Genomic DNA, 20,414 nt, shown 5'->3' on the forward strand with positions numbered 1-20,414 from the left:
ATATCTTAAGCTACCGGAATAAGGTCCGCTTATTAATTAAAGGATCGCTAGTATCTTAGAGGCGTGAATTAATATCTTAAAGTATTTTATTAATAAGGATATTTAAGAAATACTAGCCGTAAATATAGTCTTTAAAGGTAGTTAAGTTTTAGCGGGGGACTAGACACGGGACGGCCTAAGTTACTAGAGCTCTCTTAAGCGTGATTTCTAATATAGCCTTATTACTATCACGAACGATCGTATTATTTAGAAATTTAAGTATCTTACTTATAGGAAGCCCACGCATCCGTATATTAAGAATTATTTCTTAATAATTATTAAGGTTAGTGCGTGGCGGTATCTTAAAAATCACGGATATTAGTATATATAGGTGGTTATGATATATACTATCGTTATGTCTGCGGGGTTGATACGGTGTGGCAGTTCTTGATCTAATATCCCACCGTAATTGTGCGCAACTTTGAGCACGTTTAATCTCTTGGCCATGCGGTCCCTGCGCATGCATCCTGCATGGAAAGCGGAGCCTTGTAAGCTGATCTGCAGACTTACACAACTAGATTCTTGTGTCCATTTGAGCTTATTGTTTTGGTTCTATAAATTATTCAGTGGCTCAACAAGGGGCGAGGCAATGTGCTTGGTGGTGAGGAACTAAGAAACAAGGAGTGTCTGATAAAGGTCTGCTTGGGACTACGGCACTAGCTCTCATCCAACCTCACATACTGAGGAATCTCCTTACTCTCTCCCTGACTTCCTTCACCAAATCACTCTCCACGACACCGTCTTGCCAGCTGAAACCCACTGTCATCGATCCATTGCCACCGGTGGCCACGCTGATGGTCACAGCCGCACCCGACACGACAGCACTACGACTGAGCAACACCTTGCCCACCTTCCACACTCCCCCGTCAGCTTCGCCATTCTCACTGCTCACACTGGGAAAGACACCAATGTTGGTCACTTCTAGGGCTGCATCGCGTGGTTTGCCACGCAGAGACTCAAAGACCACGCCAACGTCTGGGATCCCCTGGAATGCGGCTACGGCCGTATAAGGCTCTCCCGAGGGCGACACATTGTTGCGGTATGCACGAAGCGTCTCGGCCACGTTGTGCGCACCTGCCCACGCGTCTGTTGTTGATTCAGCGCGGGTGAATCGTACACGCATGGCGTCAAAATATGTCCCCATGGCGGCAGTGGACGTCCCTCGAGGGAGCTGCAGCCAAGGGCGTAGGTCGACGGGGATTATGCAGGTCAAAGCTTCTTGCGTAGTGGGAAGGACGTCAAAGACTGCGTGCGCGAGGGCCGATGACAGCGCAGACGTGACAGAAAGGCCCTTCTCCTTGCACGCCTGGAAGAAGGCCTTTGAGGCGTCTGGTGCGACGTAGAGCGACTGCCAATGCGTCCGACATGGCGTGCTGATCGCGCTTCCCATCCATTCGGTAAGTTCCGACGCTGTTGGCGGTGCTGCAGCGGTTGAATTCAGAGGTAGGGGGTGTACTTCTTCCAGAGGCGGCGGTAGTGTGGCATCTCGATGCGGCACGGTGATCACGGATGTAACCTCAGCTTCGATAGCAGCCGCGTTCAAAGACTGACGAAAGGTGTCGTGGAACGCAACGCCGGCGACACCGTCACCAATGGCATGGTGGTAGATGAAGGAGACCGTGAAGGCTTTTGTGTCTTCGGGGTTATGAAGGATCACCAAGCGCCAGAATGGCAGCTCGCCCTCATCAGCCTTGAAGTTGGTGTTGTGTTGGTCTTGGAGAACTTCATCAAGCTCTCGGTCCTCCCCTTCTCCACCGTCTGCTACAGCCTGAGACCGTCGATGGAACGCGATGGTTCGGGCGAGATCAATGGAGGGCAGACCACCGAAGTAGGTCTCGGGAGATCCCTCGTCGACGGGAATCGCAGATAGAATGCGGTGCTTGCGGACTGTCTCTCTTGTGGCAGTATAGATGAGGTGGCGCAAGTCCCGCGTAGTCAGACTCGTAAGTGAGCCAGGCTTGGACGACGACAGCTGGTAGTGAGCAGAGACGCCGACATTGTTGAAATAGCCCAGGTGATGGCACGCCGCCGAGATCTGCTCCAGTTTACCCTGGATCACACTACGTGTCAGACTGGAGCTCGGCTTTGAAAGCATAGGAATGAGAGGAGAGCAGAGACAAACCTAGCGGTCGTAGTCTGGCGAGCTTTTTCATGCCTTCCATGGCGCAAAGGAGTGGTATTCTTGTCGCAAGAGCTCGAGCTGCTGGTGCTGTGTCAGGATGGTCACGTTCACGCTCTCAAGTTGTCGTCTGAAACCGAGAGCGTACCTCTTAAGGAAAGTCGACCATTGCCGATATAACCCGCTCTGCGTGGTGTACATGGTACCTTGCGTGTCCCTTGTATGTACGCATGTGCTAGCCTGGGGTATGACCCCCGTCCATGCCCTCGGTTCACACCGGTCTCGTAATGGCGTCGGAGAAGTCCACAGATAAGCTGAGCATACATCATGATGCTGCCTACCCGTCCTTAGTTAGACTGTATGCATAAAATCTGGCGCAAACTTGCTCCGCTCCACAGCTATAGCTGGGGCGTCCGGCGCTAGACATCGCCAGCCGGACTATAGCTGCGTTAAGTCACTCAGCTGCCACCGCCTGCCGGACCAGGGTTCTTCAGATGCAAGCATGAGCGAGCCGTCAGCAAAATAAGCCGTCAGATGGTCAGACGGCGCGGCCGACTGGTATGGGCTAGAGTAGGTAATGTGGACGTCCCACGTTCTATGAGACCTCGTGGCCTGCTCCAGCGAGTACACATGTTTGGTAAGGCTAGAGACTGCATGTGCTTCGAGACTTGTTAATAAATTAACGTTTTCACCCATCACGTCTACTTGGTGCACTTTTGAATTTCCCATTGCACCTTGCTCCTGTCAAGTCCAGTCCAGCCGCAACCGGGTGTACACCATGAAATCCACAGATGCCGACCTGAGCACGGCACAGCTCGTCTTGGATATCATCTTCGAGTATGCTCTGAACAAATTCGACGATTCCAGAGATCGGCTCGAAGGAGGCGCCGAGAATTTCCTCGCTGTCATTGCGCACTTTGTCTCCGCTGGGACACGGGTAGAGGCATGTCTTCCTGCATTCCCATTCAAGTCGGCCAACAAGGTCTACAAGGTGCTTGGCCATCTTCCCGATAAGGCGGAGGAGCTGGCGCTCGACCGGCTCGATACCATGTGCCGGCGGATCAAAGAGGTCTATACGCCAGGCGCACAAGTAACGATCATCTCGGATGGGATCACGTACAATGGTATGTCCAAGTGTGATAACGTCCAGTCGTGGAGCGGGTACTAACATGACTGACCAGATCTGCTTTGCATATCAGATCAGGACACTTGGGCGTACGGAGAGGCTCTCCGCAAGATGGCAGCCCAGAAAGGGTTTGACAGCATTGCTTTTGCCAGAATCAAGGATCTGGTGGACTTTCCCGTCCCACAAGACCTGAGAGAGATCACCTATGTTGCCAACTGCACCACGTTTCGTCGCCTACTGTTGAATAAGTACGGCCAGGACGACCTCGACATTGACCAGGAGATCGCCACGAATCCCGACACAAAACTAACGTTCTTGGGGTACAAGAGATTTCTCGAGTCCGATCTCAAGTACATCTTCCCCCAAGGCCAAGATCGGTCCGCGAATTCGTATAAGCGAGATTGCAAGTACCTCGCGAAGCAGATGCTAGTTCGAGGGCATGCCTTTGCGCGCGCCGTCAAAAATGCGTTTCCCAACCATCTCCGACTGTCCATCCATGAATCAGTGGGCGGCACAAAAGTCTCCATGCGCCTCCTCAACACGAGGAGTGGCTTCACCACCCCGTGGCACTGCAGCGTTGCACAGCTCGCCAATGGCGAGTGGATCAGCGCCCCGATGGGCGAGTTTGAGAAGGACGACAGGCTTGAGCTTGTGTACGACGATGGTCGTCCGAGCTACTACAGGGAGCTCGCGCAGGCGAGTAGCGACGCCCTCGGGATCACACAGGCGAATGCCACCTACTTACAGCCCGCCACACCACGCAGCGCCCAAAACTACCTCAGCGGAGTAAGCACGCCTCGCATCGTGACGCCAGATTTGGGTGAAAGTCAGGGAGGCTCCTCCATCTCTTCACTCGACGCGGTCACCACCGACAGCACACCTACGACACCTGAAATTCAATCGGCCGAGGGGTCCGCTCAAGGCGATCCAGAGAATCCGCGGCAAGTGACGCAGGACAAGGACAATTTCGGGCAAGATGAGACGCAATACGGCAGAAGGCTTATCCCTCAGATCATGGACGAACTGGCTGCTGCAGAGCCAGATCGTCATGTCTTCTCATTAGTAACTCGATTAGAAGGTTCATTGCATTTCCGACACGTCACAGCTCGTACGTTTGCACAGGCCGTGGACAAGACGGCATGGTGGCTCCAAGAGGCACTTGGTCGGTCTGACACTATCAAATGTGTTGGTTACATTGGACCACGTGAGTTCACAGAGTGCGGTCCCATGGAAATCGCGACCTAATATCATGCAGACGACCTGCGCCACGTGCTGCTGACCTACGCTTGCGTCAAGGTCGGATACGCGGTACGTGATCAGATCCTCTCTCGAGCTGTTTTCATGAGTAAATAGGCACTAACGATGATATTCCTCCCCAGGCCCTTTTCCTATCACCAAAGAACAACACAGAAGGCTCCTTGGCGGTCCTCGAGGCGACCAACTGCAACATCTGGGTCAGCGCAGGAGACGCTCTGCCAGTTCCTCTCGTCCAAGAGGTCTTGCAGCAGCGTTCCATGCAACTCCTAGCACTGCCGTCGCTGGACGACTTGCTCGACAACGACGAGACCACGCCATTCCCTTACACCCAGACCTTTGAGGAAGCCACCAACGATCCGTTCTGCTTCCTGCACACATCAGGGACTACAGGTGTGCCCAAACCCATCCCTTGGTCCCATGGTTTGATCGGTACCATGGACGCCATTCGTCTGCTTCCACCAGTGGAAGGAGATGGGGGTCTGTTGCCTTGGACCGCTGACTGGAAGGCGGGTGATAGGATCTATTCTTCGTTCCCCATGAGCCATGTAAGCCCCTCCGTGACTGATTACAGAACAAACTCGAGCTGACATGCGCAGGGTGCCGGCATCATCATGGACATTCTCATGCCGGCTCTTTTTAATCTCCATTGCATTTTGGGCCCAGTGGGCGTGCTTCCGAACATTAATCTCGTGGAAGACCTGGCAGAGTCCGCCAAGATTGACATCTGGAGTATGGTCCCCTCTCTCGTCGACGAAGTCGGTGAGACCCCAGAGGTTTTGGCCAAGCTCAAACCCTCCAAATTCATCTGCGCCTCTGGTGGCCCCGTCAGCCCCGTCAGCGCCAGCAAGGTGAACGAAGTCATCCGTGTGCTGAACCTCACTGGCACAACGGAGGGCTTGTTCATCGGCAACCTCGTGCCACACAGAGAGGACTGGTACTGGCTCTGCTTCCACCCTTACTCTGGATTCGAATTCAAACAGGTCGAGGAAGACACATACGAACATTGGGTGCATCGGAACGAGCACTGGCCGCTCTTCCAGGGCATCTACCACACGTTCCCCGAAAAGACCTCAATCAACTTCAAGGATCTATACATGAGGCACCCAACGAAACCCAACCTCTGGGCCTTCAAAGGCCGAAGCGACGATCTGGTTGTTCTGTCAAACGGATACAAGGTATCGCCGCTTGAAACGGAGGCTTTTGTCACCACGCATCCCGCCATCCATGGCTGTCTCATCTTTGGAACAGGCAGACCCCAGGCTGGTCTGCTCATCGAGCTCAAGGACCCATCGCAAAAGTCCCCAGAGCTAATCGAGAGCATATGGGAGACAGTTCAGAAAGCGAACTCCATGTCTCGACACAAGAATCAGCTTCTACGCGACTTTGTCACATTTTCTGAACCAGACAAGCCTTTTATCCGCACAGACAAGCAGACCGTGAAGCGCTCGGCGACTCTGGCTCTTTATGCTGACTACATCGAGCGTTTCTACACCTCGAGGAGTGACGACCTTGACGAGACCTACTCTGTAGATCTGAAATCGAGAGAGTCCATCATGACCTGTGTTCGTGGGATCCTTGCGTCTTCACTGCCTGGGATCGAGAGTGTCTCGGCCGATACCGACCTATTTGACCTGGGTCTTGACTCTCTCGGTGTCTTTGCTGCCGTCAAGAGCATACGAGCCGCCACCGCTCTGGGAGACAAGATTGCACCACGCCATGTCTATGCCTCTCCCACAATCGCAGGGATCTCTGACACCGTGGCCCGCATGGTGGTCGAACGGGAGGAAGCCTCACGGGCATCACCTGCGCAGCCCTTGGATGGTGACTTTCTCCAGGACATTATCGCGCAACACAAAGCACGCCAGTCCTTCAGGCTCAACGCCCTGGACTACGTCAATCCAAACCACGGCATGGGTCTGATGCTTTACTTGCCTTTGCGTCCAGACGCCCGCTATGCCGACGTATTTGACAATCTGCAGCGAGGCCTGAATCGTACCTTTGACATGATTCCAGCCCTGGGCGGGAAGATTATGGAATGCTCTGAGCAGGAGTTTGGCTACGTAAAGGGGGATCTCTGTGTGTCGATCCCACCGCTCTCCATGGCTACGTCTGTGCACAATCGCCTCGTGTACAAGGACTTGACGGATGTCCTGCCATGCTTCGACGACTTGAGGAGGTCCGGGTTCGCACCCTCAGCCTTTAGAGATGGGCTCGTCTTGCGAGATGATCCTTTCCCCAAGATGCCCGCGGACATCTTTGTCGGGCAGGTCAACTTTGTGTCAGGCGGATGCATCCTCGCGGTAGACCTGAACCACTGCTGCCTCGATGGCCTTGGCGCCTTTGTCGCTCTTAAAGCCTGGGCAGAGAATTGCCGGTATCTGCAAGGCGACACGTCTGCCATGTGCTCCTGGTATGACCCGGAGAGCTTCAATCACAGTCTTCCCGAGATTCTTCACAAGCACGAGGGTTGGGCTCGGCCTGTGGAAGATATCAATCCCGGCACGTGGGGATTCTTGCCGTTTTCCCCTCCTGAACAGTACAAGACACAATCATCTGCTTTGTCGCCAAAGGAAGGTGCTCTGCCACCGCGACCAGAGTACCCTGTCCACTCGGTGTGGCCGCTACCACGTGCCGAGAGATGCCTCAAGACAACCTTGTTCCTTATCACACCAGAGAAGGTGGCCCAGATGAAACAAGACGTGATAGCGGATCCAGAGGCCAGGGGTGTCATCACGTCCATCAGTGACATTGTGCAGGCATTCTTCTGGCGGGCCGCCATCCGATCACGGTACCGTGTGGCCCGTGAGATCAGGGGACAGGAGTTTCGTGAAGATGAACTCTCCATCCTGGAACTACCCACAGACGGAAGACCCTACTTCTCGTCACTGCTGCCATCTACGTACATGGGCAGCCTTCTCATCATGAGCCGAACAACCATGCCAATACCAACGCTCTGCGCGCCCGAGACCAGCATTGGACGCGTGGCCTACCAGCTGCGCCAGTCCGCCGCCCGGATCACACCCTCCGTCGTCCATGACGCCGTGTCGATTCTGCAGTCGCTGCCCGACCACACCCGATTCTCCACGGCCAACATGGGTCTGGAGCACATGCACGCTATGATCTCCAACATGATGCTCTTCCCGATGGGCGAGGTCTGCTTTGGGGATGCGCACTTTGCGAATGGCGGAGAACCAGAGTCGATGCGGCCGCAGCTTGATCGGGGCAGTGGTCGATTCCGTTTCTTGGTGATTTTCCCGATGAAGCCGGATGGGGGCGTTGAGTTGGTCATGGGGACTCATCCGGAGGAGTTGAAAATGCTCATGGAAGATGAAGAGTTTACAAGATATGCTAAGTTTGTAGATTGCGAATAGAAAGCGAAGCATTATCTGTTGTTTGCTCATTTGCAACGCATACTCTTAGATTCAATTTTTGTTCTGGCACCCTTTTACAAACCTCTAGCGGTACTACATGTATATTATGAAAACAATTCGAGCTATCACTGTGGAAACATTGCATGATCAAAGTCCTCTCGGCCTGATTCGTACATGTAGGGTCCATATGAAGTTCTTCCTCATGGTACAGGGTAGCTCCCAGCTTCAGGACAGGTGAGGTGGTGTGATGCCTGGATACAAGTCGTGCAAAAATGTCTTTCTGCATGTGCAAGCGGAAAAATACCATATACTACCCCATTTTTCAAATAGCTTCAAATCAACCGTGCTCACACAGGGGAATGCTGACCCAATAGTAACTGTAGTGGCTTTAGACTCTGGCTACCTCGAGACGGGGTCTACATGCACGTAACACCATCCAAGACAACACAAACAAAGATCGCTTTCCTGTCTGAGAATCAAGCGAATAAATCGTATCACGAATCGCGAGTGTCAACGTAACTACATGTATACTTCATTGCCATTCATTAAATTCATGCTATGGTCAAAACAAAACAACATTACAGCTTGCTGTTCACCCCCGACTTGGACGCACAACACGATCCAGCCTGCTTCTGGCTAAACGCATTCTTGGACGACTTGTCCATCGCAATATCCGACGGCGGCACCCAGAGCGCCGGATTCTTGACAAAGAAATTCGACGCCCGCAGCATCACGCTCACCGGCTCGGCCGGCATGATGGGGAAATCCTCGGTGCGCGGGAAATGCGTGAGGCCAAACTGCACGTAGCACACGATATCCGTGTCCTCAATCGACTCGTCTTTCGCGACCCAGTCCTCCACCGTCGAGTTGTACGGGTGGCCCTGCTGCCCGGACGACTGGCACACGTAGTCGCCCGCGGGGAAGAGCTGGTAGTCCTTGTACGGTGTGACCCAGAGGGACTTGCGGGCAAAGGCGGCGCGCTTCCAGACCATGCTGCCGGGCTTGGCGAGGATGGCGGGGCAGTTGTTGTTGAGGATCTTGTACGCGACGGGCTTGCCGGAGGACGGGTTGAGGCGGTGCGGATTGATAATGTCCCATGAGCGGCTGGTCTCGTGGCAGTAGCTCGCGACGCCGTCCTTGGCGGTGCGGAAGGGTGTCTTCTTGCAGTAGAAGCCGTTGCCATACAGGTTCTCGGGGGAGCCCACTTCGGCGTCTGAAGGGACTGCGTCGCTCTGGACGATGGAGTTGCTGTGGCCGTCAATCTCGGGGTCGACGCGTAGCGAGAAGATGTGCTGGTGGTTGTGGGCATTGATGGCGGGTGCCACCTCGGTGCCGTATGGGGCGGCCGACTCGGACTCGTGCATGCAGTACGTGTTGAGCATGCCTGTCAACTTGATCTCAAGCTTGTAGGTGCCGTCCAGGGAGAAGGTGTGGTAGAATGCGTACTCGTAGTTGGCGGCCGTGATGATTTGCGAGATGATCAGCTTGCGGTCGCGGGCGGAGATGACGCTGCCGTCGCGGTAGTCTGTGTGCTTGTACAGCAGGCCATTGTCCTCTTCGTGGATGCAGACGGCGTTCTCGACAATGGCCGGGTCTCCCGAGCTCGTCGCCATGACCGCGTCGAGATAGTGGATTGCGCCCTTGCAGTCGCAGCCCAGCTTGAGGGAGTTGGTCATCAGACCTGTGCCGTACTCGCCAACGTCAAAGGCGTGCTTGCGATGGTGGGGAGGGTCTGGGTTGCCGTAGGGAACAACCATCTCTACAACGCTGATGCGGTTGAAGAGAGGACGTTGGCGCTGCTCGTACTGGTCCAACATGCTCACGTCGGAGAGAACGATGCCCTCCCGGTAGTTGAAGCCAATGTGCATCTTGTACCCAGCCCAGGAAATCATGTTGCCCTGCATCTTGAACGACACGCCCTCGGGCTGCGTAATGTCAATGGGCTTGAGCTTTGTGTTGTCGTAAAAGTTGGGGCCCATGAACTCGGGCAGGTAGTTGTGCTCGGCAAACGAGGGAGGCGTGCGCTCGCCGTTGACGCGGCGGACATCTACCGCAAGGACTTCCTCCTTTTCCGTGTCGACGACGACAGTGAAATCCAGGGGATGAGCATACTGGTTGTCCGAGGCCGAGTTGCGCCAGTACGCAATGCCCTGCTGCAGACGACGGTCTGTGCCCCAGCGGGAGTCGAAGCCAATGGCCCAGGCGTCCAGAAAGACCTTGGACATGTCGGTGATGCCAATCTCCTCGCAGGCCCGGACGACCCTAGGGTCATTGCGCGCAACGCGCTCGCAGACGTCCAGATCTTCTAGAGTCAGAGTAGGCCCGACGTCGGACACATTGGTCCACTCCTCGATGACGACGGATGTGAGGTTGGCAACCACCTCAAGGACGTTTGGCGTGCCCTTTTCCAGGACAATGGCAAACGCTCGACGGTCGGGGCGTGGGCCACGGCCGTCGCGAAAGGCCGCATACTCGGCCTTTTTAGGCTCGCGAAGAGTCAGGCAATTGAATTTGAGGGTGCTTGAGGGGGCATGATCACGGATCAGCCTGGACGCCACGCGGATCTCTTCAATCGACAGCTGATCTAGAGGATGGACTGAGCGCTGCTTGGACAGATCGGGAGCGGCGTCGTTGGGCTCTTCCCGAAAGATGGTGTAACCGGCTATGGACGATGTGTCGGCAAACATTGTGGTGGTTGTTCGGCGTGGTGTACTGTGCCATGCGAGAGGTCGGGATGGGACCCGAGTATGGAGTGTTTCAAGAGTCAAGTGGCCTTGGGCCTTGTGTTGGAGCGTTGGATAGGAGCTTCTTCAGATTGTATGTGCTGTGCGTCGGACAAAGGAGAGAAGCCAAGGCATCACAGCCCTCACGGGACCTCTTTATACCTTGGAGTTGCCAGCAGCCAGTGAACGGATCGTTCCAGTCGTCCATCGGCCAGACAGACCCACACAAATCATGCCAGCTTCCGCATGCCAGGTCTAGGCCGACGCCGGCCTCCATTGGAGATAGTCACGGCGACCGGCAGACGGGAACGACCGTGTGTCGTGGCGTTGTAATTGTGGTTGTCGAGATCGTTTGTCATGGCGCCCAACAACCAAAAGGGCAAGAAACTGGTCCTTACCCCGCAGCCTGATGCAAGACACCACGTTGACAGCATGATAAATCGCCTGCTAGTAAAGAATAGGCAAGAAACTGGTCCTGAGACAAGCATACGCACACGGTGGTGTGGGCGTCGAGACGTTGGAGAACCCCCCGGATTGGTATCGGGCTCGATCTGATAGGGCGCCGCGCTCGGATATGCGGCGAGGAGCTTGCGTCTCTTCGTCTTCTGCGGTTTTTTTCCTCAATCGGGAAACTTTCGTGACCAGCGAGCGACGAGGCGATAAGAGAGATACGCCAGTGAACTATCTTCCCCACAAGTTCTCACGTACCCCGGGAAAATCTGCAGCATGACAACCGTCACCACACCATCTCATCAGCCCAAGACCTTATCGCGAGTCGCGACCGCCGCAGGAGGTCCCCCTTGGCAATCTGGGGTTCGACTATGAGTGAGATAGGAGTCGTCCTGTGAGCGCGCAGACCGGCTAGAGGCAACCCGGGCAGACGACATATAAACACTCGACAGCTGTCAAGTGACAAGGACTCAAAAGACGTCCAGACACCAGACTGCATCCCATCCTCACATCGTATCGCACCTCCCACAAAGCACACCAACACACTCCGTCGAGAATGCGCAATGGATACCACCGCCGACTCTCAATTTCCCTCCCCGCGAGCCATCGCGGCCGAGCAGCAAGCCGCGCGCGATGAGCGCGACCTCGCGGCCATGGGCCACACGCAGGCCCTGCATCGCAAGTTCAGCATGGGCAGCATGTTCTTCCTCTCCTTCATCGTCCTCGGTACCTGGTCGACGTTTGCCCAGGGCCTCAACAGCGGACTCGTCAGCGGCGGCCCCATCACCATCCTCTGGGGACTCGTCTTTGTCACCTTTTGCAACCTATGCGTCGCCGTCTCGCTGGGCGAGCTCTGCAGCAGCATGCCCACCGCCATGGGCCAGGCGTACTGGATATCCCGTCTCTGGCCAGGGGATTGGGGCCGCTTCGTATCATACATGTGTGCCTGGATCAACACCTTTGGCTGGTGGACGCTTTCGGCATCCCAGCTGGCCTTCATGGCCGACTTTATCCTGAGCATGAAGCTACTATACGCGCCCAATTGGTCGCACGCGTCCGACGGATGGATCAACTTCCTGGTGTACCTGGGCCTCACTTTCTGTCTCACGGTGGTCAATATCGTGAGCTGCAAGCGGGACCCCATCCTTCCATGGGTGAACAACTTTGTCGGCGTTTGCTTCATCGGGCTCTTTATCATCTTTTCGGTCGTCCTGCTCGCCTGCGTGGGTGGCAAGGCTGACCTCTCCTTTCAGCCTGCATCCTTTGTATTTGGGACGTGGATCAACCAGGGCGGTTGGAACAACGGAGTCACCTGGTTCCTCGGTCTAGTCCAGGCAGCCTATGGGTTGACCGCTTTCGACGCAGCCATTCACATGGTCGAAGAAATTCCCGAGCCGCGCAAGACCATCCCAAGAGTTCTGTGGCTCTCCGTGACCATGGGTGCCATAACCGGCTTCATTTTCATGGTCGTCTGTCTCTTCTGTATCCAGGATCTGGACGCCGTGCTGAACCCCGCCACCGGACTGCCGTTTATTGAACTCTTGGTGCAGACCACAGGCGTCAAAGGCGGCACGGTTCTCCTAGCCCTCTTCATCTTCAACGGCATGGGCCAGGCCATTAGTATCCTGACGACCGGGTCCCGTCTCACTTGGGGGTTCGCGCGTGATGGTGGGCTACCATGGAGCGCGTTCCTGAGCCGTGTCAGTGTCTACTGGAACGCGCCCTCCCGCGCCTTGTGGCTCCAAGGAATCGTCATTGGCTTGGTGGGTGTTCTCTACACCTTTGCCGACACAGTTCTCGAGGCAATCTTGAGCGTGTCTACCATTGCCCTCACAGTGTCCTACGGCATGCCCATCATGGTACTGCTGCTGGTCGGTCGCGACAAGATTCCGCCTGGCGGTGTGTACTCGCTGGGAAAGCTGGGTCCCACCATCAACTGGATTGCAGTAATCTACTGCATCGTCACCACCATCTTCTTCCTCTTCCCAGAGAGCCCGAACCCGACGGGGTCCAGCATGAACTACGCGGTCGCCGTGTTCGGGATCATGCTTGTGGTTTCGATCGGATTCTGGTTCATCAAGGGACACGGGACGTATCTTCGCTTCGTGGCTGTTGAGCAGGCTTCGATCACGGCACAGTCGATGGATGATCCCGTGGTTCACGAGGATAGCGAGGGTGGCAAGAAGAGTTGACTATATGGCATGCGGCAGTATATCGCGTTGCGCCTTTGATATTGTGTAGTTGAATAGCTAAGGTAGCTGGTAATCAATGATTTTCTTGTTTGCAATCTTCTTTTTCTCTTGGTCCTTATGGTAGTCGTGCGTGATTGAGTCGTTCCTGCCTCTCCTGTTGTGGTCAGATAGCATGCTACGTCACTCCACCTTACCCACCGCGTGTTGCCGGTCCCTTAACATCTGCATCCCGCAATCGCAAACGCGTCTGGCCCGCCTGCATATAGCCAAGCTAATTAGCTGACCGCATGCAGGGTCAGCCTGGAATTGGGGACATTTCGTACGTAAGACCAAGCCCTGATCGACGCGACTGGTCGGGAGCGATAACGGCCACGTTCCGCCAGCTATGCTCGCATCCCCGCCTCCATACCTAAATGGGCAACTTTGCTGCCCACCCTACCCTACAGTCGCTACCGGCCGGAGCAGTGAGTACGACGTGAGGCCTCACTCGATCCGGTCCAGGCTCCGGTCTGGGGCGGTCGTACGTAACGATTAGCGGCTGAACGTGCTCGCAGGTTATCGCAACACAAAGCACGACGATAAGGGCCTGGCCGGGCCCAAGTGGCACTCTTGTCTCACGCTCGGCTTTCGGGCTTAACAAGATCTGTCCGCTGGCCAGAAATCGTCACTGAGGGGCTGTCAAGCAATCGCCAGAATCACACAGAAGCAATTCCTCACCACCAACATCCAGCATCACAAACACCAACCTTCATCCCACGCAGCATCGACGAGCCTGCTGCCCCGGCAGCGCCCAGGAGATGCTGGACACACGTCGCGTTCACCGAGAGGACGCAGACTCGTTCATGCTGCACCAGCAAGTCCAGTGGCTGCGCAGCATCCACGCCTCCAGCCGCCTCCTCTAATCGACGCCATTTCGCCTGGCCGAGCACAAACGTCTCCATGGTGAGAATCCGGGTCGTGGAGGGTTCATGCTGGCCTTGCAAGAAGCGCCGCACGAAATGCGACCTCACCAAGCCTGTCTGTCTACGCTGCGCAAAGTCGGGCGCGAACTGCGACTACAACGCTCAACTGATCCGATGGAGCACGCGCCCACCAGTTCGCGCCGCGCCAGGCTTGCATCAGGGTCTACCGGGGCTGGGTAACAACGGCCTTGAATGGAGCGAGAAGAGAGCGCTCGACTACTTTCACTGTCGCGTCTGGCCGCTGCTCCAGACATCCGAGGAGATCTGCCCCCCGCCTCTCCCCGTCGCTCTCGAACATCGCGTCGTGCTTCTCGCTGCATGCGTGCTCTCCGAGTCGCATCGCATTCTGCAGAACGGCACTGATCGGGGCTCCACTTTCAACGTCCGACGACTCGAGTGCCTCGCAGCTATCAAATCAGAGATTGACCATTGCTGCAGCGAAGGAAGGGGACTCTCAGGTTCCTTGCTTGTGTTGCTCTTCGCTGTGTTACTACTGCACCTGCACGACGGATTCCTGGAACCTAATGGGGCCGATGCGTCGACTGCTAGTCATCGCCAGGGCGTTACAGCCATCCTCGCCCAACTCGGTGGCTTTGTCAGTGTTCTACGGTCTGGTCCAGAGCCCATGCAAATGTTGCTAGCCGAGTTTGCGTCAGCAGACTTGACGACCGCAATGCTGCAAGGTACTGCGCCGTCTTATGCCCCTGATATATGGCAGGCCGTGGACGAAGGCGCCGTGTGGTGGGGACGTGATCCCCTCGGGCGAGGGTCGCTCGCCACGGTCCTGCGAGAGATGAGTGCCATGGCATTCTACCACGAGTCAATAGCCCGGGGCGTCGTGGAATTGTCCATGGACGAGGTTCGTAACTTTGAAGTGGCATTTGCGTGGGAGAACATGCCACGCTCGCCCCAAACCCTCGTGGACGGGGAGGCTAGTCCGCGGGACAAGGCCCACGATGCTCCTGATGCCGTCCACGCCATTGCGTTGATTCGGTCATTTCAGTGCGCGGCACTCATCTTCCTCTATCGTGCGGTGTGCGGCCTACCGACCCACCACCATCTTGTGCAGACGAGCGTGCAGTCCTGTTTGGCGTGCATTTCTGAGATATCCAAGCCTTCCAAGGCGCTGCATTGTATTCTGTTCCCGCTGTTTGTGGCGGGCGCGCACGCGTTGTCGAGTCAGCAGCGGGCCGAGGTCGTGGAGTTGCTGGAAGTTATCCGCGATAAGATGCGCTTTGCCTCCATCAAGGCCATGACGGACTGTGTGAATGCCGTGTGGGCGCAGCAGCCGACCGAGATGACCTGGACGGCCATGTTTTCTCATTTAGGGGGGCAGGTGCTTATCCTGTAAATTCTGTATCTAATACATGAACATTCTCAATACGTACATGGCAACAAAACAGCGTGAGAAATTCCCAATGCCAAGACTCTCCATTTACAGTCTGTGAACAACAATCACTTGCCTCTCGAGCCCATGCGGGGAATCCTCGTGATCATCAGCCTGCATCCGACTCAGGACTCCAAGAAGGAGGGGACGCGTCTTGGGGAGGATGGCTATTTTACCCCTTTGGGGAAGATTCGAGTCCAACGCCACGGGCGTGTCCTTATGCTCATCCACCTGGCGAGCCCGGACCGGAACCGGCTGTTCAGGGTCCCACGGTCCACCCCCACCTCATCGACGTATCTGTTGTGCCAGTCTGTCATCACCCTCTTCTCCAATGGATGGATGGAAGATGTTACGCTGTTTGTCCATGAGGAGATGGGGGCATCCGCCTGCTCCGCTCCAGAGCCAGCCGAGGCGAATGTCCTGATAACGCGTCGAGCTCCTGCGGAGCGTCGCCTTAAAATCATCTCACCCTTGCGATACTTGCTCTCTCACATGTCCTACACAGTCACCCCCATCAGATCACCATCATCATGCCTCTCTCTGTAGACCTTGAAGCCCCCAATGGGCGCAAATACACGCAGCCCACGGGTCTTTTCATAAACAACGAGTTTGTCCCTTCGTCGAGTGGGAAGACGATTACCTCGATTGACCCAGCGTGAGTCGCGCTACACATGCCCTGGGAGGTGCAAGAAAACTGACATGTCGCAGCACCGAGAAGGCCATTGCTTCCGTCGCCGCAGCCAACGAGCAAGATGTCGACAAGGCCGTGCAAGCTGCGAAGAAGGCGCTGCATGACCCTGCCTGGGCAGACCTTGCCCCGACTGACCGCGGACACCTCATGTACAAGCTCGCGGATCTGGTAGAGCAGAACCGGGAGATGCTCGCGACGATTGAGGCCTGGGACAATGGTGAGTGTTTCTGGCGCGGGCTGTGTTTGATGTTGTTTTTTGACAGGCTGCGCAGGCAAAACGTACGCGGACGCATTGGAAGGGGACATTGTGGAGGTTGTCACGACGTTTCGCTACTACGCCGGCTGGGCGGACAAGGTGTTTGGTCAGACAATCAGCACCACCCGCCAGAAGTTTGCCTATACCATCCGTCAGCCCATTGGCGTCGTTGGCCAGATCATCCCGTGGAACTACCCATTGGGCATGGCCGCCTGGAAGCTCGGTCCGGCCCTCGCGTGCGGTAACACGATTGTGATCAAGGCAGCGGAGCAAACGCCGCTGTCCATCTTGGTCCTGGGAACCTTGATTAAAAAAGCTGGCTTCCCACCGGGTGTCGTGAACATTATCAACGGACTCGGTGCGGAGGCTGGCTCGCCGCTGTCGCAACACCCACTAGTCGACAAGATCGCCTTTACGGGCTCGACAGCCACAGCTAAGCAGATCATGGGCGCTGCCGCCAAGACGCTCAAGAACATCACGCTAGAGACCGGTGGCAAGTCGCCGCTTATGGTCTTTGACGATGCAGACCTCGAGCAGGCGGCGAAATGGGCCCATCTCGGCATCTTCTCCAACCAAGGGCAGATCTGCACAGCTACATCCCGCATCCTCGTGCAGGAGAGTGTGTATGACAGCTTCATGGAGACGTTCCTCAAGACGATCAAGACCGTCAGCAAGGTGGGAAGCCAATGGGAGACCAACACATACCAGGGCCCGCAGGTGTCAGAGGCCCAGTATAAGCGCATCCTGGAGTACATCAACATTGGCAAGGATGAGGGGGCCAAAGTGGCTACCGGCGGGAAGACCCTGCGTGAGGACCAGGGCGGTCAGGGTTTCTTCATTGCACCGACCGTGTTCACGGATGTCAAGCCCTCGATGCGTGTGTTCAAGGAGGAGATCTTTGGTCCGGTCGTGACCGTGTGCCGCTTCAAGACGGAGGAAGAGGCGCTGGCACTCGCCAACGACTCGACGTACGGACTCGGGTCGTCCATCTTCACAAAGGATATGGAGAGGGGTCACAGGATGGCCGAGCGGATCGAGGCGGGTATGGTCTGGATCAACAGCAGCCAGGACTCGGACCCGCGGATTCCGTTTGGCGGTGTGAAGCAGAGTGGCATTGGGAGGGAGCTTGGTGAGGCTGGGCTGGAGGCGTACTCGCAGATCAAGGCGGTGCATGTGAATATGGGGAGTAAGTTGTGAGTGGACGGACGGAGAGTTAGGAGGTCTGTATCAGAACGCAAAAGTGACTCAGCAAGTTCTCGGGTGATATTATTCTAGCAAGTCTTTCACCTTGTAGCCAGCAGTGTTTCAAGTATCGATGGCTCTTGTAGCAATCGTTGAGCCCGTACGGTCCCTATGAGTCCTGAAAATGAATTATAGCGTGAATCACACCCGCACAGACGAATGCAGACCAAATGTATCCCGTGATTGTGGTCTGTATGCGGGCTGACCATATGCCGATACCTGCTGAGAGTGAACAACGAATATTCGTTTGCGCATTGTGCATGTGTTACTACGGTGGGATATTAGATCAACAACTGCCACTATTATTGACTAACAATACACTAATCGATGGGATATCAGATCAACAACTGCCCCTATTATTGACTCATCATGCTCTGACAAAGGCTGCCCTGGAATGAATAAATTTCCATCACTGGCCTTTCATCTCAACCTATATGACCCTATCAAGTGACCCTAATCAGACTCCAGCCAAAGCCCGATATGACTTCTTCCACCCCCAAGCCATCATCAGGCTATGGGCACGAAGACCCCTTCGACTCTGGTTTCCTCCCAGTCGGCGACATCCACAACATCTGGTACGCTCAGTATGGCGCGCCCAATGGCCGACCTGTCATGTTCCTCCACGGCGGTCCCGGAGGCGGCACGAAACTGGCCAACACATGCTTCTTCGACCCCGAAGTCTATCGCGTGGTTCTTATGGACCAGCGCGGAGCAGGCAAGTCAACACCTGTAGCTGAGATCCGTGAAAATACCACACACCACCTTGTCGAAGACATAGAGCAGCTGCGGAAGCACTTGAACATTGACAAGTGGGCCATGGTCTTTGGTGGCTCGTGGGGATCATCCCTCGCACTCGCGTATGCACAGGGACACCCACAGGTTGTAGGCGCTCTCGTTCTTCGAGGGATCTTCACTGTGCGAAAGAGCGAGCTGGTGAATAACTTTGGCGCGCACGGGGTCATCAGCCAGGTCTTCCCAGAGGAATACGACGAGCTGATGCAGTACCTGCGCTCCCAGTCCACCAAAGGCCCTCAGAGCTTGGACGAACCGGCCACGATGCTGAGCGAGTACTACCGCCTCCTGTGTCATGAGGACCCGCGCATCCATAAGGCCGCTGCGCGCGTCTGGAACAAGTACGAGACCACGGCGAGCACACTGACCCGTGACCCTGGACTCATGCAGAAGGTCGTTCGGACGGAGAAATGGAACATTCAACAAGCTCGCATTGAATGCCACTACTTTGTCCACGAAGCATGGCTTGAGGATGGCATCCTGCTGAAGCCAAGCAGCCTGGAGCGCATCGAGGATATACCATGTGAGATCGTCCAGGGCCGCTACGACATGGTGTGCCCGGCTCGCACCGCGTGGGAGCTCCACAAGGGGCTGAAGAACTCAACGCTACACATGATCCCCGACGCGGGACACAGCGCAAATGTAAGTCCGCCATGGAAGCCAGAAGGTTACCGTAATATCTCAGAAAGGTCGAACAGGCTGGTTCGAGCTTTTGTCCCATCAAAATTGCAGAGGGTCTAATCAACACAATACCCTGGTCGCCAATTGACACAAACCGCTCGGACCAGCCTGTTCGACCTTTCTGAGATATTACATCAGGCTGCACATTCGGCCCACAGCTGCCCTCAAAAGGCAGCATCTTCGCGCTGTCGCGTTCTTCCACTTTTCTGAGCATCAGCATCTTCTTCAGATAGTGGATATTCATTCTCGCTGTTCTGGTCTGCTGTTCCTCATCGTAAGAGGACTACTGACAGATGCACAGGAACATGGTACAAAGGCCAAGCTGATTGAGATCTGCGATAACATGGCGCGGATGTAAGCGTGAATTGGAGATTGACTGGAAGATTGACTGGAAGACTGGCTTGGACAAAAATGGATGATTTGCTAGAGTGATAGCACTCGAGAACGTGCCAAGTCACTTTTATGTTCTGATACAGACCGGGTTCGTGAGTGGGCTAACAGTGTCACATGCACGCTGCTTCTTAACAAGTAAAATAGAATTTGCCAATCAGAAAGCAATCCCTGGAAACATGCTCTTGAGTTCAGAATCATCGCGCTTGTGCCGTCTAACGTGGCAGATACCTCAGTCCTCGCCAGCTCAAGAAACCAAAACACCACGAAGTAGATAACACAGGCCGCTCTCTGCTATACTCGGCTCGTTCCCTACCTTAAAAGCCACATTGTGGTATACGGCCCGAGAATGGGCCACGGAGGGTCATCTAGGCGATTACTCAGCAACCTTACACGCTTCAGATTCACTCACAAACCTCCTGATATACACTCGTAAAATAAATGACCCAGGGTAGAGATAAATCAATGACAGGGCGATAGTCTACTGGGCTGTAAGTGCTATTTGCTTTTTGGGTTCTGTATACCCGGTAGGTTCTTCCTCCTTTCTACAGAAATTATCATTTCTTTAACTTATGCTTCACAGATTGTGAAACGAGGGACCCCAAGAGGTCAGAAGAATCGCCCTCCTCACTATCGACTGCGGGCGATCAGCCTAGTCGTGTGGACATGCAAAATAGCCACTCAACTCGATATAGGTAGAAATCAGCATATTTCTAGTTTATAATCGCTTTGATTT

The 20,414-nt window shown here is 55.2% G+C and overlaps 8 protein-coding genes across 8 annotated transcripts; 5 read left to right on the forward strand and 3 right to left on the reverse strand.

Moving 5' to 3' along the window:
- Nucleotides 1-682: 682 nt before the first annotated feature.
- On the reverse strand, nt 683-2,535 carry F5Z01DRAFT_138670 (uncharacterized protein). The gene has a single exon (XM_046257633.1). The coding sequence runs from the start codon at nt 2,132-2,134 to the stop codon at nt 713-715; it is 1,422 nt and encodes a 473-aa protein (XP_046117342.1). The 5' UTR covers nt 2,135-2,535; the 3' UTR covers nt 683-712.
- F5Z01DRAFT_138681 (transferase family protein) lies at nt 2,536-8,157 on the forward strand. Its single transcript, XM_046257634.1, has 5 exons — nt 2,536-3,282; nt 3,340-4,488; nt 4,540-4,592; nt 4,664-5,086; nt 5,138-8,157. The coding sequence occupies exons 1-5, from the start codon at nt 2,937-2,939 to the stop codon at nt 7,910-7,912; spliced, it is 4,746 nt and encodes a 1,581-aa protein (XP_046117343.1). The 5' UTR covers nt 2,536-2,936; the 3' UTR covers nt 7,913-8,157.
- A 214-nt stretch (nt 8,158-8,371) lies between these two features.
- F5Z01DRAFT_138711 (peroxisomal copper amine oxidase) lies at nt 8,372-10,732 on the reverse strand. The gene has a single exon (XM_046257636.1). The coding sequence runs from the start codon at nt 10,597-10,599 to the stop codon at nt 8,491-8,493; it is 2,109 nt and encodes a 702-aa protein (XP_046117344.1). The 5' UTR covers nt 10,600-10,732; the 3' UTR covers nt 8,372-8,490.
- On the reverse strand, nt 10,733-11,239 carry F5Z01DRAFT_138710 (uncharacterized protein). Its single transcript, XM_046257635.1, has one exon. It carries the CDS (start codon nt 11,121-11,123, stop codon nt 10,866-10,868), a length of 258 nt encoding a protein of 85 aa, XP_046117345.1. The 5' UTR covers nt 11,124-11,239; the 3' UTR covers nt 10,733-10,865.
- Nucleotide 11,240: 1 nt separating this feature from the next.
- Nucleotides 11,241-13,746, forward strand: F5Z01DRAFT_138750 (amino acid/polyamine transporter I). The gene has a single exon (XM_046257639.1). It carries the CDS (start codon nt 11,649-11,651, stop codon nt 13,275-13,277), a length of 1,629 nt encoding a protein of 542 aa, XP_046117346.1. The 5' UTR covers nt 11,241-11,648; the 3' UTR covers nt 13,278-13,746.
- Nucleotides 13,747-14,082: 336 nt separating this feature from the next.
- F5Z01DRAFT_138717 (fungal-specific transcription factor domain-containing protein) lies at nt 14,083-15,873 on the forward strand. Its single transcript, XM_046257637.1, has one exon. It carries the CDS (start codon nt 14,217-14,219, stop codon nt 15,588-15,590), a length of 1,374 nt encoding a protein of 457 aa, XP_046117347.1. The 5' UTR covers nt 14,083-14,216; the 3' UTR covers nt 15,591-15,873.
- F5Z01DRAFT_138718 (aldehyde dehydrogenase domain-containing protein) lies at nt 15,874-17,878 on the forward strand. The gene is made up of 3 exons (XM_046257638.1): nt 15,874-16,281; nt 16,335-16,534; nt 16,590-17,878. The coding sequence occupies exons 1-3, from the start codon at nt 16,157-16,159 to the stop codon at nt 17,768-17,770; spliced, it is 1,506 nt and encodes a 501-aa protein (XP_046117348.1). The 5' UTR covers nt 15,874-16,156; the 3' UTR covers nt 17,771-17,878.
- On the forward strand, nt 17,814-19,646 carry F5Z01DRAFT_688245 (proline iminopeptidase; the record flags this gene model as incomplete). Its single annotated transcript, XM_046266040.1, has 2 exons — nt 17,814-19,249; nt 19,590-19,646. Exons 1-2 carry the CDS (start codon nt 18,296-18,298, stop codon nt 19,644-19,646), a joined length of 1,011 nt encoding a protein of 336 aa, XP_046117349.1. The 5' UTR covers nt 17,814-18,295.
- Nucleotides 19,647-20,414: the final 768 nt, after the last annotated feature.

This window comes from Emericellopsis atlantica (genome assembly GCF_019669845.1).
Source record: "Emericellopsis atlantica unplaced genomic scaffold F5Z01scaffold_16, whole genome shotgun sequence".
In the NCBI taxonomy this organism is placed as follows: Eukaryota; Fungi; Ascomycota; class Sordariomycetes; order Hypocreales; family Bionectriaceae; genus Emericellopsis; species Emericellopsis atlantica.